Source organism: Oncorhynchus tshawytscha, linkage group LG29 (assembly GCF_018296145.1).
Source record: "Oncorhynchus tshawytscha isolate Ot180627B linkage group LG29, Otsh_v2.0, whole genome shotgun sequence".
NCBI classification, from domain to species: Eukaryota; Metazoa; Chordata; class Actinopteri; order Salmoniformes; family Salmonidae; genus Oncorhynchus; species Oncorhynchus tshawytscha.
This window is the reverse complement of record NC_056457.1, coordinates 3,230,401-3,257,122: the sequence shown is the minus strand read 5'-3', so window position 1 is coordinate 3,257,122 and position 26,722 is coordinate 3,230,401. Positions and strand designations below refer to the sequence as shown.

The window sequence follows — 26,722 nt, the reverse complement described above, 5'->3', positions numbered from 1 at the left end:
CTGGGACACAGTCTTGGCGCTGGTTGACTGGGGCAGACTGAATGGATGAACTGCTAGCTAGCTTCCCCTGACCAGGTTGTTTTAAATCTGGAAAGCAAAACTCTGTGGCTGGCTGTCTATAGTGAAACCATATAGGAATCAACAGCATATATATTTTATACGTCTCAATGTTTTATGCAATGTTGGAAGTGTTGTTTCCCCATCATGCTTTGCTCTAGGACATGGGTAGGCAACCCTTTTTTTGATTTAACCAACTTGGAAGACCAGGTGTGCAGGTCAATTAGCTCAGTTGGGCAGGTGTTGTCCCTAGTTTAAACAAAATCACGCAGCACTCCAGGAACAGGGTTTTCTTACCCCTCTAAGAAATCGAAGACTGTTTGGCTTGACCTATGTCTTTTTCCTTGACTGTCCTCTAGTTCCATTTAGTCTAAAATTATTATTTTTGTCTTGGTGGATTTCTCTTTGCACAATTAAGCTACTTGGTTACTGAATGGACTGTGCAAAATCTGTATGAGGTCTTGGATTTGTTTGATGGGTGAGCACTAGGCCAGGGGTTCTCAAAGTGAGGTCAATGAAGGTACTGCAGTGGGTCCCCATCCTCCATTTTTTAAAACTGATTAAACATATTTTGGCCAAAGGATCCTTGGAATAGGATGAGGCTGTAAAACAATACAATGTGATATTAATCTACAACAGGGATGGGCTACTCCAGTCCTCGGGGGCCTGATTGGTGTAACCCTTTTGTCCCAGCTAACACACTAAACTAATCTTTTGTTTGGAATGCAGTTTGTGTAATCAGCTGTGTTTTTCTAGGGATGGGGGGGGGGGCACACAGCTCCAGCCCTCGGACTAGTTTCCCATCCCTGATCTACAATTGATCTTGTTAACCCTGCACAACATGGGCCTGTGAGGCTCACAGGACTTTATTTTTATGGGCAGTTCTCTAATTTTCAACTCAATATTTCTTGTTCCCCCAAAATGTTTTTTTAATTTAAAGTAACTGTCCAGTCAATCTCACCTTTAAAGTTAATATTCTATTAACTCGAACCCAAATAATGTTGACACATCCTATACATGTATTTGTGGCCAAAGCATACATTGCAGGAAATTAACTTCAAAACTTGCCAAGTAAAATAAAAATATCAGGGCTGCCCAACCCTCTTCCTGGAGATCTACAGCTCTGTGGGTTTTCAGTCAACCCTAAATTAAACACACCTGATTCTACTAATTAGCTGCTCAACAAGACCTAAATTAGCTGAATCAGCGATGCTAAATTAGGGTTGGACTGAACCCTAGATCTACAGGAAGAGGGCTGGTATAATTTTCTGGAATTTTCCAGGCTGTTTAAAGGCACAGTCAACTTAGTGTATGTAAACTTCTGACCCACTGGAATTGTGAAGCAGTTATTATAAGTGAAATAATCTGTCTGGAAACAAGTGTTGGAGAAATGACTTGTCATGCACAAAGTAGATGTCCTAACCGACTTGCCAAAACTATAGTTTGTTAACAAGAAATTTGTGGAATGGTTGAAAAACTAGTTTTAATGACTATGTAAACCGCAATCAGCTTGTCTAATGAACACCTGCTGGAGGCCACACTTTTTTATTGGCGTCTACATCCTGTTCCTCGGGAACATTACATTGAGGGAAATGCATGTCTCTGTGAAAATAGGCTGCAAAACTTTCCCACCTGTGTTTCTGTTTTAGCCCAGGTGTCCTAGCTGTGTGTATCAGGTAGTCTAATGGTATCAGATGTTTCTGCTCTTGACATTGTCATGCCAAAACATGGAGTTGGCATGATGTCACAAATACGAGCACTGAGACAAGTAAGCTGATGCTTGTAGCAAGGTTTCTGTATCATGGATTTTCATGACAGGGTGCTTTTCTATTTATCACCCACCCTACATGTTGCACCGGCCTTAGCTAATGCTGCTAGGCCAAAAGAAGGTAGGCTACCTGAGGATAAGCTAGCTAAATGATCTAATGTACGGTCCTTCTCCCTGCGGTGACTATTTTGTTCATTGGTTGTTTCATTCACAGACATCCTTTATCACTACCATGTGCGTACACATTAATAGAGGAAGGTCCCCAACTTCACTAAGCTCAGTCAAGCAGCTGTGAGTAATTTTGCTATCGTCAGGTCAGCTGTGATTCAGGTTAGTGGGTCGCTGCCTCGCGTTCTCCAGAGGAGCCTGCAAAGGAGTCTGGCTTAGGCCTGCTTCCAATTGGTTCCTTATGCAAGTTTTCACCCTGCACGGAGTTCAGCGGCGTGTGTGCTGCCTTAGGCCTCATGGGGGTGATTTGGGGCCATGCTGAGACATTCATAAACGGCTCATTGAGAGTTTTATTCTTTATTTACTTTATATGCTATCATATCTGATATGAACATCCTGTCTGACATGGTCACATTACTAAAGCAACAGTCTGTCCTTCCAATATGGTTGTCTGGAGTGTATTATTTTATAAATTAGTGAGTGCCGCAATGGTTGCCAGGATTCAACTATAAGCCCACTGTGCCACCATCGGGACAAATTGGAAACATTGCGCAAAGATGAGCTACTTCTGTACTGTTTACCACACTTACCAAATATCAGAACAACACATTGAACAAATTATCCAATAAACATTATGCTTATGAAGTATTTTGGACTATTTTCAAAGATGTTGACTTTAAAACGTCTTCTCCTGGACCGATTTGGCACCAAATTTGTTATGTCATCTCTGTACCCATGTCTTAAATGCAACTTTTTCCAGGACTCTAGCGCAAACAATATGGCTGATATGAGCCAATGAGTTTGCATGACTTTTTCATGTCTAACAGCGCCACCATGCGGCATAACTGAACCATACTTTACAGGTTAGGTAGACTCATATCCCTGAGCATGTGTGCCAAATTTCATCACATGGAATCAACAGATTAAGCTATATTAACATGGGTGCGTTATAGCGCCACCGCGTGGTCGATCTGACCGTGCTTGAATATGTTGAGTTTTTTATGCTTTATAATTTTATGCTTCCTGTTAAGTTTGGCTTTTACTTTCTGTTTTCTACACCAACTTCAAACTGCTGAAAATACAATATTTTTGATGATGAAAAACATATTTCGTAGTGGTTTACAGTTGAAGTTGGAATTTTACGTACACTTAGGTTGGAGTCATTAAAACTCGTTTTACAACCACTCCACAAATTTCTTGTTAACAAACTATAGTTTTGGCAAGTCGGTTAGGACATCTGCTTTGTGCATGACACAAGTAATTTTTCCAACAATTGTTTACAGACAGATTATTTCACTTATAATTCACTGTATCACAATTCCAGTGGGTCAGACATTTTACATACACTAAGTTGACTGCCTATAAACAGCTTGGAAAATTCCAGAAAATGTTGTCACTGCTTAGAAGCTTCTGATAGGCTAATAGACATCATTTGAGTCAATTGGAGGTGTACCTGTGGATGTATTTCAATGCTTACATTCAAACTCAGTGCCTCTGTGCTTGACATCATGGGAAAATCAAAAGAAATCAGCAAACCTCCAAGTATGGTTCATCCTGAACGTACTTTGGTGTGAAAAGTGCAAATCAATCCCAGAACAACAGCAAAGGACCTTGTGAAGATGCTGGAGGAAACGGGCACAAAAGTATCGAAATCCACAGTAAAATGAGTCCCATATCGACATAATCCGAAAGGCTGCTCAGCAAGGAAGAAACCGCCATAAAAAAGCCAGACTGGAACGGTGGGTTAACTGCATTGTTCAGGGGCAGAACGACAGATTTTTCACCTTGTCATCTTGGAGATTCAATCTTGCAACCTTACAGTTAACTAGTCCAACGCAATAACGACCTGCCCCTCTCTCGTTGTACTCCATAAGGAGACTGCCTGTTACGCGAATGCAGTAAGCCAAGGTAAGTTGCTAGCTAGCATTTAAAAAAAACAATCAATCATAATCACTAGTTAACTACACATGGTTGATGATATTATCTAGCGTGTCCTGCATTGCATATAATCTGACTGAGCATACAAGTATATAAGTATCTGACTGAGCGGTGGTGGGCAGAAGCAGGTGCGTAAACATTAATTCAAACAGCACTTTCATGCGTTTTGCCAGCAGCTCTTCGTTGTGCGTCAAGCATTGCGCTGTTTATGACTTCAAGCCTATCAACTCCCGAGATGAGGCTGGTGTAACCGATGTGAAATGGCTAGCTAGTTAGCGTGCGCTAATAGCGTTTCAAACGTCACTCGCTCTGAGCCTTGGGGTGGTTGTTTCCCTTGCTCTGCATGGGTAAGGCTGCCTCGATGGTGGCTGTTGTCGTTGTGTTGCTGGTTCGAGCCCAGGAAGGAGCGAGGAGAGGGACGGAAGCTATACTGTTACACTGGCAATACTAAAGTGCCTATAAGAACATCCAATAGTCAAAGGTTAATGAAATACAAATGGTATAGAGGGAAATAGTCCTATAATTCCTATAATAACTACAACCTAAAACTTCTTACCTGGGAATATTGAAGACTCATGTTAAAAGGAAGCACCAGCTTTCATGTGTTCTGAGCAAGGAACTGAAACGTTAGCTTTCTTACATAGCACATATTGCACTTTTACTTCTCCAACACTTTGTTTTTGCATTATTTAAACAATTGTACATGAATCATTATTTACTTGAGGCTAAATTGATTTTGTTGATGTGTTACATAAGTGTTCATTCAGTATTGTTGTAATTGTCATTATTACAAATAAAAAAAATAGGAAAAAATCGTCCGATTAATCGGTATCAGCTTTTTTGGTCCTCCAATAAATAATTGGTATCGGCAGGGAAAAATCAGAATCGGTCAACCTCTAGCTTGCAAGCCAAAGACCGCCATACCAACTGTGAAGCACTGGGGTGGCAGCATAATGTTGTGGGGCTGCTTTGTTGCAGGAGGGACTGGTGCACTTCACAAAATAGATGGCATCGTGAGAAAGGGAAATTCTAAAAAATAAAATAAAAAAGTAGTGATCCTAACTGACCTAAGACGGGGAATTTTTACTTGGATTAAATGTCAGGAGTAGTGAAACTAAGGTTAAATGTATTTGGCTAAGTTGTATGTAAACTTCCGAGTTCAACTGTAGATGTTGTTTTGTCACAAACTGAAATTAGGCAAACAATACAAATTTTGGCAACCAGGAAATGTAGCTTACTAATTGCAAGGTGTGGCCTTTACAAAGTTTGCGCCATTAGCGTTATGCACACTTGCTGCTCCTTATTCAGGCCCTAGGCGTCTAAAGTGTCTCAACCCCAGAGCAACTTTTTCTCCTGTGTGATCTCCAGGGAAGTAGTCTATAATGTTTGCAAGCACCGCCCTCTCAGTTGAAACTCATTAATAAGTGTACTGTCAAACTAATGTATCTTACTGTAGGGCTCATTTGATCTTGTAAACTAAAGGTCTGTTGTAGGCGTGTAATCAACGTGTGAGCTCTGTTTCAACTTCTCCTTAAATGTTGTTATGCAGTGTTGGGATGGCGACTGTTGATAAGGGATATGCAGGAGGGCGAGACAGTCAAGGATCGATTCGGACACAGTAGTAGATTGTATAACAAGCGACAGTTTAATTATGAGTGAAGATATCTGGTACAGCGTATACGGGCCCGTTCATTCAGCTCATAAGGAACCTCCAGAAAGAAGCCCCGATAACAGAGTGCATGTATGTTATATACAGTACAGAAAGTAGGTTGAGTCTAGAAGTTCTGGTCTTCTGGTTGGTCCGGGTTGGGGTGCTGTCTTCTCGGATTGGTCCTGTTGGGCCGTCCGTCATCCCTCTGAGTCTCGTCGTGCCTTTCTTTGTCACACAATGTTCAGCTAAGAAGAAGATTATGTGTGTGCTTATCTGTTCCTGTTTCTCAAGGTTAGGTGTGTACATGCAGCTGGTGGTTGTCGTGATGAGTTAGTGCTAAGCTGGGTGGGCCTGGATGGCCTTGTCCAAATGCTGCTTTAAACTGTGGGAAAGAAATGGCTAATGGCTGCATGTGTAATGCAGAGCAAGTTAATATGGATATGATACAAGTCAACAAGCAGATATAATGCTTCACACGACTTGGGAGAAACGTGCTAGGTGGAGTCTTGGATCTCCTGTCCTGTATCTCCTTATCTACTTGAAGCTGTCTTTGCTTACTGTGTAAATAGGAGCCATGTCTTTGGCTATGTGGTAGGTTACGGCCTTTGTCTTTTATTAATTTATTTTCCCAGTTGGTAGTTAGTCTTGTTTCATCTCTTCAACTCCCGTACGGACTGGGGAGAGGCGAAGGTTGAGAGCCGTAACGCAACCCAGCCAAGCCGCGCTGCTTCTTGACACAATGTCCGCTTAACCCGGAAGCCAGCCGCCCCAATGTGTCGGAGGAAACACAGTACACCTGGCGATCGTGTCAGTGTGCATTGCGCCCGGCCCGCCACAGGAGTCGCTAGAGTGCGATGGGATAAGAACATCCCTGCCGGCCAAACCCGTCCCACCAGCAATCCATCCCTGTTTAACATAGGTGGCTGGCTGTAGCTGAGGGGCTTTGCTGCTGTCGAGAGCTTTTTTCACCTTGCAATTGTCGTAAAGTAGGGGATGGTTCTATAAATGATTTGAATACGTTAGTCGCCACAACACTGAAGGAAGCACATTTTGTGCAACACTTGCATTTGGTTGATATTGGTTTGTCTGTAGCATAAATACTGCCATACCACTGAAGACGCCTTTCTTTGGCACCAAATCAATCTCGTTAGCACTCGCAGCTTTCATAATTCCGAGGTTTACTGAGGTAAAGCCCTTTCTCTCATCACCAGCGTCTAACTGTACACAGGGACATTTGTGATTGGCCAGCATGTACATGCCATGCCACGTGAGAGCCTGCTTGTGATTAGTCAGCATCCTCTGCATGTAGAGAGTGAATGAATAGAGTCTAGCGCATCTCATTGGTGGTATCGTAAGTCTATTTTTTTGTTGTATTAATGGATTGTAAAAAAAATTATAATAATTACATTAAAATCGCAGCCTCTTGCTATTTATGGATATTGCACATGTCAATATCAAATATTTGTTCTGAATTTGATTAATCGTGCCTTGTGTTGAAGGGAATGTGAGCTGGGTGTTGCCACATGATTTGCTTCAACTGCTAACAGAAGACCTAAGACTGGCCTGTTAATGTTTGTAGACTAGCTTCAGATCTCTGTTTATATTGTAGTTGTAATAGGATGTTCAGTCTTGCTCTGATGCACTGTTTGCATTGTTTGTTATAAAAAATAAAAAAACTGTTTTCGGCAGCAAGCTGCCTTAACCTGTCTGGGAACGAGGTTCCGCTAGCAAACAGCCAATGAAATTGCAGGGCGCCAAATACAAATCAACAGAAATCTCATAAATCAGATTTCTCAAACATACAAGCATTTTACACCATTTTAAAGATACAATTCTCGTTAATCGAGCAACAGTGTCTGATTTCAAAAATGCTTTGCAGCGAAAGCTCCACAAACAATTGTTAGGTCACCACCAAGTCACAGAAAAACCCAGCCATTTTTTCCAGCCAAAGAGAGGAGTCACAAAAAGCACATAGAGATCAAATTAATCACTAACCGTTGATTATCTTCATCAGATGACACTCATAGGACTTCATGTTACACAATACATGTATGTTTTGTTCGTTAAAGGGCATATTTATATCCAAAAAATCTCATTTTACATTGGCGTGTTATGTTCAGTAGTTCCAAATCATGCAGTGATTTTGCAGAGAGCCACATCAATTTGCAGAAATACTCATTATAAATGTTGATGAAAATACAAGTGTTTTGCATGGAACTTTAGATAAACTTCTCCATAATGCAACCGCTGTGTCAGATTTCAAAAAACTTTACAGAAAAGCATAATCTGAGTACAGCGCTCAGAGCCCAAAACAGCCAAAATAAATATCCACCGTGTTGCGCAGTCAACATTAGTCAGAAATGGCATTATAAATATTCACTTACCTTTGATCTTCATCAGAATGCACTCCCAGGAATCCCAGTTCGACGACAAATGTTTGATTTGTTCCATCAAGTCCATCATTTATGTTCAAATAGCTTCTTTTGTTAGGCCGTTTGGTAAACAAATCCAAATGTGCGTTCGGGTCCAGCCGAACATCGGGCGAAAAGTTCAAAAAGTTATATTACAGGTCGTAGAAACTTGTCAAACTAAGTATAGAATCCATCTTTAAGATGTTTTTATCATAAATGTTCAATAATGTTCCGACCGTAGAATTCCTATGTCTGCAGAAAAGCAATGGAACTAGCTACCTTTTCACGCGAGTGCGCCAGACTGAGGCTGTGGCACTCTGCCAGACCACTCACTCAAAGAGCTCTTATGAGTCCCTCCTTTAGAGTAAAATCCTCAAAACAGGTTCTAAATACTGTGGAATCTAGTGGAAGCCTTGGGAAGTGAAACACAACTAATATCACCCTGTATCTTCAATGGGGGCTGAGTTGAAAAACTACAAACCTCAGATTTTCCACTTCCTGGTTGGATTTTTTCTCAGGTTTTTGCCTGCCATATGAGTTCTGTTATACTCACAGACATCATTCAAACAGTTTTAGAATCTTCAATGTTTTCAATCCAAATGTACTAATTATATGCATATTCTAGCTTTTACGGCTGAGTAGCAGGCAGCTTAATTTGGGCACGATTTTCATCCAAGCCACCCAATACTGCCCCCTACCCCAAAGAAGTTAATGTAGTTGTGCACAAGCACAAATCGCTACATCCGTAATTTCTTGTACTGTCCGACTCTGCCATCTTGGTAATTTTTACTTGGCAAGAAAGTTATCCAATATTAATATTATATAATATTCTAGAAGAGCCTCCAGGCTGACGTCATAACAGTTAATTTTGAATGAGGGGGAAAAAAATATTACAGGGGTAAAACTAATCCCGCCCAAATCGTCCACTGTAAAAAACAACGGACATGCTGGGGTGATAATTACATGACCGATGTCCAATAGTAATACTAGTCCCCTGCGAATAGGGCTAAAGTAACCCACATAGGGTGTGTCTGTATATGGAAAAATACATGTTTTACATTTTCTACCAATCAATTGATCGAAAAAAAACACTTGCGGTTGAACACAATTTTTTTTAGTGTCTGGGACAGCCCAACTGTTTCTAGCTACTCAACCAACCTAATGAGAACTTGATTGCGTGTACATGAATCCCAAAGTTTTTAGACTCGCCTGTACTGATATTGTTTTGAGTTGATCTGAGGATGTCCGACCTCGAAGTCCCCTGAATTGATTTCCCCCATAATGTGAATTAAAATTGGATGAGTACTGTGAATGTGACCTCGGATGGGGACAATGGACCTACTGCTGGATAGTCGGGGGTGTAAGCCTATATGTTGAATTGCTGGGGGGTGCTTAACCTTTTCACAGGTACCAACAAACATGTGTGAACCTTCTACGGTGGTCCCTGCCACGCATGCTTAAACCGGTTGGATTAAAAAGCTCACCAAGAACGTCCAGTGTCGATTGACGCAACAGTAAGCGTTTGAGCTAGCCACACTTTTTTTTAGAACCATTTTGCACAAACACAGTCCTTACAAAGTTATGTCCTGAATGTGACAAGTTTATTTTGGAATGCAATATTAAGACATTCACAGAAATAGCAACAGCATACATAATCATCCAAACCAGAAAATGTGGACTACATTCGTCCAAGCGCTAACTGAGGAGACATTGATGTAACACAAGCATATTAGGAAACTTTAGGCTGACAGAGACCACAATATGAATGATCTAATACCAATTACTATTTATAATACGTCACAGGTGAGCTCAACGTTGTAATCCGTCAATGGGTAGTTTGTGTGTGCCACCATGTATAAGAGACAAGATTTAGTTTGGTCTGTTTACAGTATGCATTTTGAAGGGGGTGTGTCGTCTACGATCAGTTACTTACCTTCATTCACTTCTGGAAGTTTACTCGAAAGATGAGTGAACCATTCCTTGACCTCAACGTCTGACAGACGTTTACGTGACAGCCAGAATGCATTATATAATGTCAACAAACATGGCGCCACGCATAGCTGGCAAATAGCTTAGCATTAGCTCATTATAATTAGTACGACCTTCAAAGAAGTATTTTACACGCATCATAGGTGTCCATTACAATTTATGCAATAATTGGAATGCATTATTTGTCACCAGTACATGAAAAGGTGAATAAAACTGTAAATACATACATGCAAGCATGCATACATACATATTTCATGCTACAGTAGAAACGACAACACGATATACAGAAAATAAGGCACTTACTTTGATGCACACATCCACACACGTTTGTAAGGAAAACAATGGAGGCAATGTGAGCTCCGGACAGAAAATAAACGTAAAATGCCTATTGTAGTTGGAAACGCCAGAAAATTAATGGAATGTCTACATATGCATACAGAGGCCCATTATCAGAAACCATCACTCCTGTGTTCCAATGGCACGTTGTGTTAGCTAATCCAATTTTGTCATTTTATAAGGCTAATTGGCCATTAGAAAACACTTTTGCAATTATGAAAACTGTTGTGCTTGTTAAAGAAGCAATAAAACTGGCCTTTAGACTCGTTGAGTATCTGGAGCATCATCATTTGTGTTTTCGATTACAGGCTTAAAATGGCAAGAAACAACTTAATTCTGAAACTCATCAGTCTATTCTTGTTCTGAGAGATGAAGGCTATTCCTTGAATAGAATGGAATAGCCTTCATTTCTCAGAACAAGAATAGACTGACGAGTATCAGAAGAAAGTTCTTTGTTGCCTACATTTTATTTGTGTGCTTCTACTTAGGCGTACATCATGTACTCATTGTAAAAAATGTCAGCGTGGATCCCTGAACTATAATAATAAATACGCAATATCACTCAGCATTTTGTGGCAGGACAGGCACTTTGTTGATGCTTAATGTTCAGTTGTAGATATGTTTGTTTTTATTATTGTATCTAAATTATTTATTTTAACATTGGTTAAAAGACGCAGGTCACAAAAATGAAATTAAGCACTTATACCCCATTATTACTTACTGTTAATCATTGTTTTTGAAACATGAGAAAGCGTGCTCAGTTTGATTTTTGGTGTAATTACGTATAATTTATTTTTTAACTGCCGCAGTTGTAGTGTAGGCCTACTGACCTTTACCTTCCTCCCCCACAGGAGCACCATCTACAGCGGGCTATCTCGGCACAGCAGGTGTATGGGGAGAAACGGGACAACATGGTCATCCCCGTCCCCGAAGCAGGGAGCAACATCGCCTACTACGAGTCCCTATACCCTGGGGACTTCAAGATGCCAAAGCAGCTCATTCACATACAACGTAAGGAGTATTACTGTTCATGTAGCCTGTTTGTCAGCATTCTTTGTTTTTCTGTTGTCTCTTTGGTCAGTCGGTAGATGTTTGTTTTTCTTCTCTTGAGTGTGTGCACATACTGCAGTTTGTGTTCATGCTGCTGTTTGTTTGCAGTGCATGTGTGCTCTGTCTGGGGTATGTTTAAAGCCCCAGTGCAGTCAAAATGTGGTGTTGCTATGTTATATACACTGCTCAAAAAAATAAAGGGAACACTAAAATAACACATCCTAGATCTGAATGAATTAAATATTCGTATTAAATACTTTTTTCTTTACATAGTTGAATGTGCTGACAACAAAATCACACAAATTATCAATGGAAATCTAATTTATCAACCCATGGAGGTCTGGATTTGGAGTGACACTCAAAATTTAAGTGGAAAACCACACTACAGGCTGATCCAACTTTGATGTAATGTCCTTAAAACAAGTCAAAATGAGGCTCAGTAGTATGTGGCCTCCACGTGCCTGTATGACCTCCCTACAACGCCTGGGCATGCTCCTGATGAGGTGGCGGATGGTCTCCTGAGGGATCTCCTCCCAGACCTGGACTAAAGAATCCGCCAACTCCTGGATAGTCTGTGGTGCAACGTGGCGTTGGTGGATGGAGCGAGAAATGATGTCCCTGTTGTGCTCAATTGGATTCAGGTCTGGGGAACGGGCGGGCCAGTCCATAGCATCAATGTCTTCCTCTTGCAGGAACTGCTGACACACTCCAGCCACATGAGGTCTAGCATTGTCTTGCATTAGGAGGAACCCAGATCCAACTGCACCAGCATATGGTCTCACAAGGGGTCTGAGGATCTCATCTCGGTACCTAATGGCAGTCTGGCTACCTCTGGCGAGCACATGGAGGGCTGTGCGGCCCCCCCAAAGAAATGCCAACCAACACCATGACTGACCCACCGCCAAACCGGTCATGCTGAAGGATGTTGCAGGCAGCAGAACGTTCTCCACAGCGTCTCCAGACTCCAGTCTGTCACGTGCTCAGTGTGAACCTGCTTTCATCTGTGAAGAGCACAGGGCGCCAGTGGCGAATTTGCCAATCTTGGTGTTCTCTGGCAAATTAAAAACGTCCTGCACGGTGTTGGGCTTGTAAGCAGAACTCCCACCTGTGGACGTCGTGCCCTCATACCACCCTCATGGAGTCTGTTTCTGACCGTTTGAGCAGACACATGCACATTTGTGGCCTGCTGGAGGTAATTTGGCAGGGCTCTGGCAGTGCTCCTCCTTGCACAAAGGCGGAGGTAGCGGTCCTGCTGCTGGGTTGTTGCCCTCCTACGGCCTCCTCCACATCTCCTGATGTACTGGCCTGTCTCCTGGTAGCGCCTCCATGCTCTGGACACTACGCTGACAAACACAGCAAACCTTCTTGCCACAGCTCACATTAATGGTCCATCCTGGATGAGCTGCACTACCTGAGCCACTTGTGTGGGTTGTAGACTCCGTCTCATGCTACCACTAGAGTGAAAGCACCGCCAGCATTCAAAAGTGACCAAAACATCAGCCAGGAAGCATAGGAACTGAGAAGTGGTCTGTGGTTATCACCTGCAGCGACTCCTTTATTGGGGGTGTCTTGCTAATTGCCTATAATTTCCACCTGTTGTCTATTTCATTTGCATAACAGCATGTGAAATTTATTGTCAATCAGTGTTGCTTCCACAGAAGTGTGATTGACTTGGAGTTACATTGTGTTTAAGTGTTCCCTTTATTTTTTTTGAGCATTGTATATATTTCCACACTAAGGTTGGAGTAATAGTGTGAAATTGTGAAAATTATGATAATGTAGTTTTAGTTTAAGAGTAGTTTCAAAAGACCCTGAAATTTCTTTTTTGGTGGGATGGAGTTTTGGCCTTCAATGTTGACATCACCATGCGGTAAATTAGTTAGGTGCAATACATCAATAAGATAGCGTTTCAAACCTCTCTGCCAATAAAGGCTATTTTCTTTTAGTTTTCCCCTTCCAACTCAGACCACTAACAGACAGTCGTAGTAAAATCCTTGTTTGAGAAATTGCCCTTTAAGCACCTGTTTTTTGTTTCTGTTTTCAATACAAAATTAAGGTTGTACGGTACTTAATTGTTACTCAAAGAATTTGATATTGAGATTAAATTGGCTGCATTGGACCTTTAAGTGATTGTCAGCCCCTGGGGTTTCTCTAATAGCAGCAGTGTGATCCAGAGGTGTCCTGTGGTCTGAAAACATTTGAGCACACTCGCACAGTGAAAGAGGGCACATATGGGAAGGTAGAGGGGCACAGGCTAGGCAGGGGGTGTGGGACACTGAATAGTCTAAGCCCGGGGGACCCCCTCTCAGCCCCAGCTCACAAACACTCCTGTCAGCTCTGTTTTTTTTTCTAAGGGGCTTTCATGTCGAACCAAAATGCAAAGGGAGGGCAGGCTTTTTGCAAGCTTAGTGTATTTCTGGAGTTCGCCGCATTAAGCTGCTGATTTGTGGTCTGTGCTAAATTTAGAGACGTGTGTTTTTACCAGAGTTCCTATGGTCATCTTTCTGTAACCCCTATTCACTATAAGTACACTGTTTTTCTAGGGCCCTGGTGATCTGTTAAAAAGTAGTGCACTATATAGGGAATTGGGTGCCATTTGGGAAGCACTACCACTTGAAGTGTTGGAACATGTTCTTGGGCTAAAAGGCACGAGTATGGACTGAAGATGGCGGTGCAGAATGCCTTGTAAAAAAAAAAAAGCGTAGAAATTAATGTGCTTTATCGCTGATCTGCGCACTCCTGGCCAAAATCATCCAAACTGGATCATAACTCAAAACAACTTGTAAGGTTAGAGAATTTTATTAACATACTACTGACGCAGTCAACACCAAAACATGGCATAGAGTTAACACAGACAAAATGAAAAACCAAACTCTAAAAGAACCAACTAGACTCTAAGACTGACACGGATGACCGTAAATAATAAAATGGGTAAAATCCCAAAAATCCAACAGTTTATAAGTAAACTATAAATTCACTTTTCTAGTTAGGGAATTTTGTTAAATAATTCATTCTATTTTGTTTTTTACGTATACTATTTATAAATATACTGAACAAAAAAAATATAAATGCAACATAGAATTGTAATGAAGTCATTAGGACCTAATCTATGGATTCCACATAGCTGGGAATACAGATATGCGTCTGTTGGTTACAATATATCAAAATAAACGTTTTTTTTAGGTAGTGGTGTGGATCACAAAACCACAGCGCGTCACATCTCCTTCGCATAGAGTTGATCAGGCTGTTGATTGTGGCCTGTGATTGGACATACTGCCAAATTCTCTAAAATGATGTTGGAGGGTTATGGTAGAGAAATTAACATTCAATTCTCTGGCTACAGCTCTGATGGACATTACTGCAATCAGCATGCCAATTGTTCGCTGTGGCATTGCCTTTTGTCAAAACCGCACATTTTAAAACTCTATCTATTGTCCCCAGCACAAGATGCATCTGTGTAATGATTGTGCTGTTGAATCAGCTTCTTGATATACCACCCTATTAGGTGGATAGATTATCTTGGCAAATAAGAAATGCACACTAACAGGCATGTAAACAAATTTGTGCACAATTTGAGACTATTTTTTCACGTTTGGAAAATGTCAGGGTTTCCCCCCCTAGCTCAATAAACATGGGACCAACACTTTACATATTGTGTTGTATATTTTTCTTCGGTGTAGAAAGCTGGTAAAATTGTTAAAGATTTTGCTACCGTGGAAAGGACAATACCTGTGTATTTGTGGAAAAATCACCTTGATTCATTCTTTATTCATATCCTAGTTTACCTATTTACTTATGGCCCTGCCTACTTCTGACAACTTTTTTTTATTAATTACATGAGCACAAAATATTCTGCTTTATTTGAAACCGCAAGCCAGACACAATTGAAACGGGCCTATGTGCCCTCAGAAAGTATTCATAGCCCTTGACGTATTCCACATTTTGTTACAGCCGGAATTAAACATTAATTATAAATACTGACTTATTTTTTTATTCTCACCAATTTACTAACACTACCCTATAATGACAATGTAAAAACACCTTTTAAGATGTTTTTGCAAACATATTGAAAATGAAATACGGATATCTAATTTACTTAATTATTCATACCCCTGAGTAAGTACTAATCAAACCAATCAAACTTTTATTAGTCACTTACACATGGTTAGCCGATATTAATGAGAGTGTAGCGAAATGCTTGTGCTTCTAGTTCCAACATTGCAGTAATATCTAACAATTCCCCAACTACAGAATACACACATCTAAAGGGATGAATGAGAATATGTACATATAAGTATATGGATGAGCCATGGCGGCATAGGCAAGGTCCAGTAGACGGTATAAAATGCAGTATATGGGTCAAAGGCGTGTAATATTTTCAAAGTAGCAAAAAAATGTGTCACCTAATCCCTTATTAGTTATATTCAAGAATAAAGCCAATTCATTTTTATTGTGATTCAGTATAACATAGTGTTTAAAAAATATATAATAACTATGGCTATTTTTTTTGTAATCACAATGTTATTATATCCATGCTTGGCAGAAATATAACTACCCAGAAAAAATAACATTTTATTTTGAGTACCACATACAGTTGAAGTCGGAAGTTTACATACACCTTAGCCAAATACATTTAAACTCAGTTTTTCACAGTTCCTGACATTTAATCCTAGTAAATATTCCTAGTCTTAGGTCAGTTAGGATCAACACTTTTATTTTAAGAATGTGAACTGTCAGAAAAATAGTGATTTATTTCAGCTTTTATTTCTTTCATCACATTCCCACTAGTCAGAAGTTTACATACACTCGATTAGTATTCGGTAGCATTGCCTTTTGCATTGCCTGCAGCAAAGTTGTGCCGTCTGGGCACACAACATGATGCTGCCACCCCCGTGCTTCACGGTCGGGATGGTGTTCTTCGGCTTGCAAGCCTCCTATTTCCTCCAAACATAACAATGGTCATTATGGCCAAACAGTTCTATTTTTGTTTCACCAGACCAGGGGACATTTGTCCAAAAAGTACGATCTTTGTCCCCATGTGCAGTTGCAAACCGTAGTCTGGCTTTTTTATGGCAGTTTCTTCCTTGCTGAGCGGCCTTTCAGGATATGTTGATATAGGACTTGTTTTACTGTGGATATAGATACTTTTGTACCTGTTTCCTCCAGCATCTTCACCTGGTCCTTTGCTTTTGTTCTGGGATTGATTTGCACTTTTCGTACCAAAGTACATTCATCTCTAGGAGACAGAACGCGTCTCCTTCCTGAACGGTATGACGGCTGCGTGGTCCCATTGTGTTTATACTTGCGTGCTATTGTTTGTACAGATGAACGTGTTACCTTCAGGCGTTTGGAAATTGCTACCAAGGATGAACCAGATGTGGAGGTCTAAAAATAAATAAAAAAATCGGAAGTCTTGGCTGATTTCTTTAGATTTTCCCATGATTTCAAGCAAAGAGACACTGAGTTTGAAGGCCTTGAAACCATCCACAGGTTCAACTACGATTGACTCAAATTATGTCAATTAGTTTCATGATTACTATCATGTGATATGCTTTAAAATGGCTTTTTACTTTTGTTATACTTAATGACATTGAAGCGCAGAAGTCCGAACAAAAGTTAAAATATTTTTTTAGATGCAGTATATCGCCCATTATTCTATATATTGTTGCAAACACTAACACAATTATGCCACGGGAGTTAATTTATATTTTTAGGATGAATTTCTCCATTTTTAAATTGCACAGGGTGGGGTTGAGACCCAGGGCCTCCAGCTTGATGAAGAGCTTGGAAGGTACTATGGTGTTGAATGCTGAGCTGTAGTCAATGAACAGCATTCTTACATGGGTATTCTTTTTGTCCAGATGGGATAGGGCAATGTGATGGTGATTCTGTCATCTGTGGACCAGTTGGGGCGGTATGCAAACTGAAGTGGATCTAGGGTGGCCGTTAAGGTGGGTGCGATATGATCCTTGACTAGCCTCTCAAAGCACTTTATGTTGACAGAAGTGAGTGCTCCAGGACGGTAGTAGTTCAGTTCTTTGCCTTCTTGGGTACAGGAACAATGGTAGCCTTCTTGAAGCATGTGGGGACAACAGCCTGGGACAGTTAGCGATTGAATATGTCTGTAAACACACCAGCTAGCTGGTCTGCGCATGCTCTAAGGATGTGGCCAGGGATGCCGTCTGGGCCAGCAGCCTTGCGAGGGTTAACACATTTAAATGTTTTACTCACGTCAGCCACGGAGGAAGAGAGGGGGGACGCAGTCTTTGTTAGCAAGCCGTTACGGTGGCACAGTATTATCCTCAAAGCGGGCAAAGAATGTGTTTTAGTTTGTCTGGAAGCGTGACGTCAGTGTCTGTGACGTGGCTGTTTTTGTAGTCCGTGATTTCCTGTGGACCCTGCCACATACGTCTCGTGTCTGAGCCGTTGAATTACAATTCCACCTCATCCCTGTACCGGCATTTTGCCTGTTTGATTGCCTTGCAGAGGGAATAACTACACTGTTTATATTCAACCATATTCCCAGACCCCTTTCCATGGTTAAATGCAGTGCATCGCACTTTCAGTTTAGTGCGAATGCGTCCATCCATCCACATTTTCTTCTTAGGGTAGGTTTTAATAGTCACAATGGTTAGCGCCAATGCATTTCTTTATAAACGCACTCACCAAGTCAGCGTATTGGTCAATGTTGTTCTGAGGTTGACCAACATATTCCAGTCCGCGCGATCAAAACTATTTTGAAGCGTTGTTTCCTATTGGTCAGACCAGGGTTGAATGGTTCTAGTCACTGGTACATCTAGTTTGAGTTTCTGCCTATTAGACGGAACGAGCAAGATGGCGTCGTGGTCAGATTTGCCGAATGGGAGAGCAGGGGAGGGCTTTGTATGCGGAGTTAGAGTAGCAGTGGTCGAGAGAATAATCCCTGTGTGTCGTGCAATCAATATGCTGATAGAATGTAGGTAGCCTTGTGCTCAAATTTGCTTTGTTAAAATCCCCAGCAACAAATGCAGCCTCCGGATGTATAGTTTACATAGAGTCCAGGGAAGTTGCTTGAGGGCCGTTCACTTGTGGGGGAACGTACACAGCTGTGACTATAACGGGTGAGAATTCTCTTGGTAGGTAAAATGGCCGGCATTTGATTGTAAGGAATTCTAGGTCGGGTGAGCAGAAGGACTTGAGTTCCTGTATGTTGTTATGATTACACCATGAGTTGTTAATCATAAAGCATACACCCCGCCCTTCCTCTTCCTAGAGATGTTTATTTCTGTCGGCGCGATGCATGGAGAAGCCCGCTGGCTGAACCGATTCCGACAACATATCCCGAGAGAGCCATGTTTCTGTCTCTCTGGAAGGCAACCCTTGCTCGTATTTCGTCTACCTAGAGACTGGACATTGGCGAGTAGTATACTCTGGAACGATGTGCACGTCTACGGAGCCTGACCAGAAGGCCGTTCCGTCTGCTGCGGCGGTGTTTTGGGTCGGCTACTGGGGATCAGATCCATTGTCCTGGGTGGTGTTCCGAACAGAGGATCCGCTTCGGGAAAGTCGTATTCCTGGTCGTAATGTTGGTAAGTTGACGTTGCTCTTATCCAATAGTTCTTCCCGGCTGTATGTAATCATCTTTGGCAGCGATTTTAAAGCTGTGAATGTTTGTGTAAGTCTCTTAGTGCTTTCCGCACCTGGATTGTGCAGCATTTGCCCATTTTATTATTATTTTTTAATTCCTCAAGGTCTGTCAAATTGGTTGTTGATCATTGCTAGACAACCATTTCAGGTTTTGCCAGGATATTTAAGTCAACTGTAACTTGACCACACGTCTTGGTAAGCAACTGCGGTGTAGATTTGACCTTTTAGGTTATTGCCCTGCTGAAAGGTGAATTCATCTCCCAGTGTCTGTTGGAAAGCAGACCGAATCAGGTTTTCCGCTTGGATTTTACCTGTGTTTTGAGCTCTGTTGCTTTCTCTTTTTTTATCTTGAGAAACTCAAGTCCTTTACGATTACAAGCATACCCATAACATGATGCAGCCACCACTATGCTTGAAAATATGTAGAGTGGTACTCGGTAAAGTGTTTTGGATTTGCCCTAAACACAACTCTTTGTATTCGGGACAAAAAGTGAATTGCTGTGCCACATTTTTTGCAGTATTACTTGAGTGCCTTGTTGCAAACATAATGCATGTTTTGGAATATTTTTATTCTGTGCAGGCTTTGTTCTTTTCACACTGTCAATTAGGTTAGTATTATGGAGCAATGTTGATGATCCATCCTCAGTTTTGTCCTATCACAGCCATTTAAGCTGTAACTGTTTTAAAGTCACCATTGGCCTCATGGTGAAATCCCTGAGCTGTTTCCTTCCTCTCCGGCAAGTTTTATTTTATTTATTTTATTTCACCTTTATTTAACCAGGTAGGCAAGTTGAGAACAAGTTCTCATTTACAATTGCGACCTGGCCAAGATAAAGCAAAGCAGTTCGTGAGGAAGGACACCTGTTTTTTTTGGGTGTGTTGATACACCATCCAAAGTGTAATTAATAACTTCAACATGCTCAAAGGGATATTTAATGCCTTTTTTTTACTTTTTTTTTTTACAACCAATTGGAAAACCTCCCTGGTCTTTGTAGTTGAATCTGTTTGAAATCCACTGCTCGACTTAGGGACCTTACAGAGAATTGTATGTGTGGGGTACAGAGATGAGGCAGTCATTCAAAATCATGTTAAACACCATAATTGCACACAGTCCATGAAACTTATTATGTGACTTGTTAAGCACATTTTTTACTCCTGAACAAATTTAGGCTTGCAATAACAAAGGGGTTGAATACTTACTGACTCAAGACATTTCAGCTTAAAATGTTTATTTGGCAAAGAATTTGGATAACATGGTAACAATTTGACATTATGGGGATATTGTGTAGGCCAGTGACTAAACAAATCTTAATTTAATCCATTTTAAATTCAGGCTGCAACACAAAGTACGTAAAGTCGAGGGGTGTGAATACTTTCTGAAGCACTGTATATAATGAATTCGGAGGAGAGAAATTATTTTAAATATTAAAGCATTGGATCTCTTACTAAAGGCTCTAGTCATACAAAAACTATACTTAAATCTGAACTGGTTCTCAAGCAGATTAGTAAGAATGTCTCATCTTGTGTTCAAAAATGACCTTTTCCCCTTCATTCAGATAGCCTCTCACTTTTGGTTATTTGAAGATTAAGTTATCTCCAAAATATATCTATTTTTATAACCAGCCAATTGCTGGTTGCAATTTCAGTTTGAGCCACAAAAGGCAGAAATATTTGAACAAATATTATGGTTAAACTCAAATATACAAATTTATAAAGAAAAAAGACAAACATTTGGGGGATGAAGTTTGTACATATCATAAATAGGACTGGTGGAGTTGTTACACATGCAGCTCTATCAAAAAGTTTATCCAACTAATTGCAGCATTACTTCAAACAGAGGAGGCAAGTGTAACGCGGAGAAGTTAAGGAACTTCTTTCGGCCCTGCATAAAAGACCAAAATTGTGATAAAGTATACCAGTTTCATTTAATGACCAAAACATGTAGAGCTGTGCCATACAGGTTGCAAAACAGTTAGGAGATTTTCATTTCACATTTACTTGGAGCTAACGCTGCAAATAGCATTGCTGGGTGATTTTGAGAAGTCCTAGTCAATTGATCAGTAATAGAATACTCACAGCAAAAATGTTTTTTTCATTTACAATCTGTAGAAACTATTAGAATGGAAAAGTTAACAACTTTAGAGGAACAGCACAGTGGAAAAAATATGTCAGTAAGATATCAAAACTGGATGGTCTTCAGAGATAGATGGGAGGAGTTGAGGGTAGCTGAACGCTGGGACTAAAGTCAAAATATAACTAATGTAAAATATACTGCTGTAAAATGTATATATTATGTACTCTGCAAATAAAAATGTCCCTTTCAGCACCTTGTCTTTCAAAGATAATTAGTGAAAATCCAAATAACTTCACAGATCTTCATTGTAAAGGGGTTAAACACCATTTCCCATGCTTGTTCAGTGAACCATAAACAGTTAATGAACATGCGTCTGTGGAGCGGTCATTAAAACACTAACAGCTTACACACGGTAGGCAATTAAGGTCCGGTATGAAAACGTAGGACACTCAAGAGGCCTTTCTACTGCCTCTGAAAAACGCCAAAAGAAAGATGCCCAGAGTCCCTGCTCATCTGCGTGAATGTGCCTTAGGCATGCTGCAAGGAAGCATGAGGACTGCAGATGTGGCCAGGGCAATAAATTGCAGTGTCCGTACAATCTCAACGCTGTGCGTTACAGTGAAGACATCCTCCTCCCTCGTGGTACCCTTCCTGCCGGATCCTGACATGACCCTCCAGCATGACAATGCCACCAGCCATACTGCTCGTTCTGTGTGTTTTTTCCTGCTAAACTGAAATGTCAGTGTTCTGCCATGGCCAGCGAAGAGCCCAGATCTCAATCCCATTGAGCATGTCTGGGACATGTTGGATCGGAGGGTGAGGGCTAGGGCCATTCCCCCAGAAACGTCCGGGAACTTGCAGGTGCCTTGGAAGAATGGGGTAACAACTCACAGCAAGACCTGGCAAATCTGGTGCAGTCCATGAGGAGAAGATGCACTGAAATACTTAATGCAGCTGGTGGCCACACCAGATACTGACTGACTTTTGTTTTTGACTCCCCTCCTTTGTCCAGGGACAGACACATTGTTACATTTCTGTTAGTCACATGTCTGTAGAACTTGTTCAGCTTGTCTGAGTTGTTGAATCTTATGTTCATTCAAATATTTACACATGTTAAGTTTGCTGAAAATAAATGCAGTCAACAGATGGAGGACGTTTCTTAAGCTGGAAGTAGAAGCCTACGTGGTGTTGTCCATTTAGTTTACTCCAATTAGGGGAGAGGTGGTAAGGTCAGGGAGAAATAATAAAGGAACATATTTATTACAAAAGAAAATATGGGGAATTTGAAAGGATACATATAATTACATTGTTAGATCACACAATTTATCTGCAATATATTAAAGCTGGTCTACCACCTAAAACAATATATTTTAAAAAACACGTTGGTTATTTTTTGTTTACTTCAACCTGTCTTCTCACAGCTTTCAGCTTGGATACAGAGCAGCCGGACTACGACCTGGATTCAGAGGATGAGGTGTTTGTGAATAATCTGAAGAAGAAGATGGAGATCACCTCTCTGCAGTTTGAGGACATGATCGACCGGCTGGAGAAAGGCAGTGGCACGCAGGTATGGCAGTTCTCTCAGAAAATGGGACGTATGCCAGTGTTTATCAAACCTTTTGTCGACTACCTTTTCTGCTTATTTGATAATAAAAAAGTTGAAAGGCTTGAGTACTAGAAAGAACAGTGTGACTAAATGTGTGTTGTCTGCTCAGCTTGTGAACCTGCAGGAGGCAAAGCTGCTGCTGAAGGAGGATGACGAGCTGATCAAGGAGGTGTTTGACTACTGGACCAGGAAAAGGAAAAACTGTAAGAGCAGTTCTCTCATCCCCACGGTGAAGCAGGAGAAGAGGGACGGATCTAGCACCTCAGACCCCTACGTGGCCTTCCGCAGGAGGACCGAGAAGATGCAGACTAGAAAGGTGAGCCACATCCTAGGTAGGATGACGGAACTGAACAAGGGCTGCATGCAAGTATAATAAACCATTTCACTTTCAGAAAGGTGGCCTTTTCACAGGGCGTTGCAACCCAGGGCATGGTTGAGGGAATGTTCTTACCCACCTTTCTGTATTCACTAGTGTGTAATTTAGCAATGAACTATTCTCAGGAAGTGACAGTATAGCAGAGAACCCAGTTAACATTTTAAAGTAGGAAAATGCCTAACTTAAATGCTGCTCCCATGCTTTATTCCTGCACCAACATAGATGTTAACATCTAACTTGTGTCTGCAGAACCGTAAGAATGACGAGGCTGGGTATGAGAAGATGCTGAAACTGCGGAGGGATCTGAGCCGAGCCGTCACTATTCTGGAGATGATTAAGAGGAGGGAGAAGAGCAAGAGAGAGCTGCTCCACCTCACCCTGGAGATTGTAGAGAAGAGGTGATACATATTTGATATTTTTACGTTTTATTCATATGAATGAGGGAGACTGATGAGGTCATCACCATGAGAAAAGAATGGATAACTTTGTAATCAAAACCCCACCATTTCTCTCTGGGATTTAGTTAATGGATTTTTCTGCTGTTGTGGATTATGAATGAATTGTCCCTGAAATCAATGAAACAGTTATTTTCTCCGCGATTGTAGCAGACTATTAACTGAACAGGTTTTTTTTTGACAAACCGGCCATTTTGTATCTGTGGCAATCTGCAGTAGCCTGTCTGGTTGATTAAAACTGCTATGATTGTTCAAAAAAAGACGTGCTAATACCCATCATACAGTATGCGTCCCAAATGGCACCTCATTCCCTAGTACACTATGGGCCCTGGTCAAAAGTAGTGCACAGGATAGGGAATATGGGAAGCATCTTGTATGATGGTATTAGCATTTTTTTTTTTAAGGAGACAGGCTCTGCTGCTCATTAATTGGCAGCATCGTTCAGTGCTCTGTTTTGCATGCATTATCAAATAGAGTTCACCTTATTTTTGCAGTAAGGTTGAAGCAATGAGCTCATTGACTTTGACTCGTTACACTGCTGCCCATTAAAAAAACATGGCATTGTCGGCACGGAATGGAATGGAATAGAATAAGCTGGGCTTACTGTTGGTTATTTGCGTATTATATTTCTTAATACTTATTTTGGGGCTTGTTGTTCCCTTGTGGAGCAGTCTATAATGCGTCCCAAATGGCAGCCTATTTCCTATATAGTGCACTACTTTTGAAGAGGGCACATTGGGCTCTGGACAAAAGTAGTGCACTATATCGGAAATAGGGTGCCATTTGGGACTTAACAATCCAAATATCACGTATTAGAATGGAATGGATTTCATCTGAAAGTAGCTGTCACTGACTTCAGACTTTCTGATTTGTAGTGCTTCTGATTTGTAGTGACATTGCAATTTTCGCCTGTTATCAGCTGGTGGCTCCCTTTATTCCTATGGTGGCTCCCTTTTATTTTTACTTAGTTATATTGGGATATTCTATTTTTGATGGGAGATGTTTTGCACTCATATGCTAAAAGGTGTGTCAGTGGCATGGCAGAGACACAGGTAGCTAACTTCCTTCACTGTACTTTCCTGGTCATTTTCTCAAATGTAGAAATGGTGTAGCCTATCCGCATCCAGTAACCTGCAGGTGCAGAGTACGAAAAGTGAAGACATAAAAAAAGATGGCACACTGTTTTATTGTGCAATGTTTTGACCCAAAACGGCCTTTCTCCGAGTCTTTCTTAATCAAGCCCCCTTTATCTCCGTATGTCTTTCCCAGGAACGGCATGCCTGACTACGGCAGTGAGGTGATGGCTGAGGCCCTGGCCCAGAGGGCTCTGGTGAAGCCCATCTACACGATACCCATCATTCCCCTCTCCAACAGCAACCAGTACCGCCACCAAGACCACATGGACATGAAGGACTACAAAACGAAGGTAAGACACAGGGCATAAAATGTACTTTTTTGTCCACCAGCCAAGTAAATTAGACCAACTGTTTAGCCTGTGTGCAACGCTTCTAAAAATGAATGTTTTACTCAGCTCTTCACACGTGCATAGCCCCCAGCCAGGCAGGCAGTGTTGCAGCTCGAGGAAGGCTATATAGTATTTGAAGTTTAACGTTGTGCAATTATTTTACCAGTTATGAAAAACTGAAAATTATATAAAAACAGCATTTATTTTACGATATACAGTTGGAAGTCGAAGGTTTACGTACACTTAGGTTGGAGTCATTAAAACTCGTTTTTCAAACAGTCCACAAATTTCTTGTTAACAAACTATAGTTTTGGCAAGTCGTTTAGGACATCTACTTTGTGCATGACACAAGCAATTTTTCCAACAATTGTTTACAGATTATTTCACTTATAATTCAATATATCACAATTCCAGTGGGTCAGAAGTTTACATACACTAAGTTGACTGTGCCTTTAAACAGCTTGGAAAATTCCAGAAAATGTCATGGCTTTAGAAGCTTCTGATAGGCTAATTGAGTCAATTGGAGGTGTACCTGTAGATGTATTTCAAGGCCTACATTCAAAGTCAGTGCCTCTTTGCTTGATATCATGGGAAAATCAAAAGAAATCACACCAAAAAATTGTAGACCTCCACAAGTCTGGTTCATCTTTGGGAACAATTTCCAAAAGCCTGAAGGTACCACGTTCAAATCAAATTTTATTTGTCACATACACATGGTTAGCAGATGTTAATGAGAGTGTAGCGAAATGCTTGTGCTTCTAGTTCTGACAATGCAGTAATAACCAACAAGTAATCTAACTAACAATTCCAAAACTACTGTCTTATACACAGTGTAAGGGGATAAAGAATATGTACATAAGGATATATGAATGATGGTACAGAGTGATGGTACAGAGGAGCATAGGCAAGATACAGTAGATGGTATCGAGTACAGTATATACATATGAGGTGAGTATGTAAACAAAGTGGCTAGTGATACATGTATTACATAAGGATGCAGTCGATGATATAGAGTACAGTATATACGTATGCATATGAGATGAATAATGTAGGGTAAGTAACATTATATAAGGTAGCATTGTTTAAAGTGGCTAGTGATATATTTACATCAATTCCCATTATTAAAGTGGCTGGAGTTGAGTCAGTGTCCGTGTGTTGGCAGCAGCCACTCAATGTTAGTGGTGGCTGTTTAACAGTCTGATGGCCTTGAGATAGAAGCTGTTTTTCAGTCTCTCGGTCCCAGCTTTGATGCACCTGTACTGACCTCGCCTTCTGGATGATAGCGGGGTGAACAGGCAGTGGCTCGGGTGGTTGATGTCCTTGATGATCTTTATGGCCTTCCTGTAACATCGGGTGGTGTAGGTGTCCTGGAGGGCAGGTAGTTTGCCCCCGGTGATGCGTTGTGCAGACCTCACTACCCTCTGGAGAGCCTTACGGTTGTGGGCGGAGCAGTTGCCGTACCAGGTGGTGATACAGCCCGCCAGGATGCTCTCGATTGTGCATCTGTAGAAGTTTGTGAGTGCTTTTGGTGACAAGCCGAATTTCTTCAGCCTCCTGAGGTTGAAGAGGCGCTGCTGCGCCTTCTTCACTATGCTGTCTGTGTGAGTGGACCAATTCAGTTTGTCTGTGATGTGTATGCCGAGGAACTTAACTTGCTACCCTCTCCACTACTGTTCCATCGATGTGGATAGGGGGGTGTTCCCTCTGCTGTTTCCTGAAGTCCACAATCATCTCCTTAGTTTTGTTGCCGTT

At 41.2% G+C, this 26,722-nt stretch overlaps 1 protein-coding gene across 3 annotated transcripts in view; it reads left to right on the top strand.

Annotated features, from left to right (window-relative positions):
• LOC112228033 (enhancer of polycomb homolog 1) overlaps positions 1-26,722 on the top strand; it is a 73,888-nt gene that overhangs the window by 26,888 nt on the left and 20,278 nt on the right. For 2 of the 3 annotated variants that reach the window (XM_024393156.2, XM_024393154.2), the window contains 5 exons: positions 11,170-11,329; positions 22,490-22,635; positions 22,784-22,990; positions 23,300-23,448; positions 24,775-24,931. In XM_024393156.2, coding sequence (XP_024248924.1) covers positions 11,230-11,329; positions 22,490-22,635; positions 22,784-22,990; positions 23,300-23,448; positions 24,775-24,931 — 759 coding nt within the window. In that variant the 5' untranslated portion in view covers positions 11,170-11,229. Of the gene's footprint in view, positions 1-11,169; positions 11,330-18,760; positions 18,937-22,489; positions 22,636-22,783; positions 22,991-23,299; positions 23,449-24,774; positions 24,932-26,722 lie in introns of those variants that run through there. The other variant, XM_024393155.2, reaches the window with a different exon arrangement.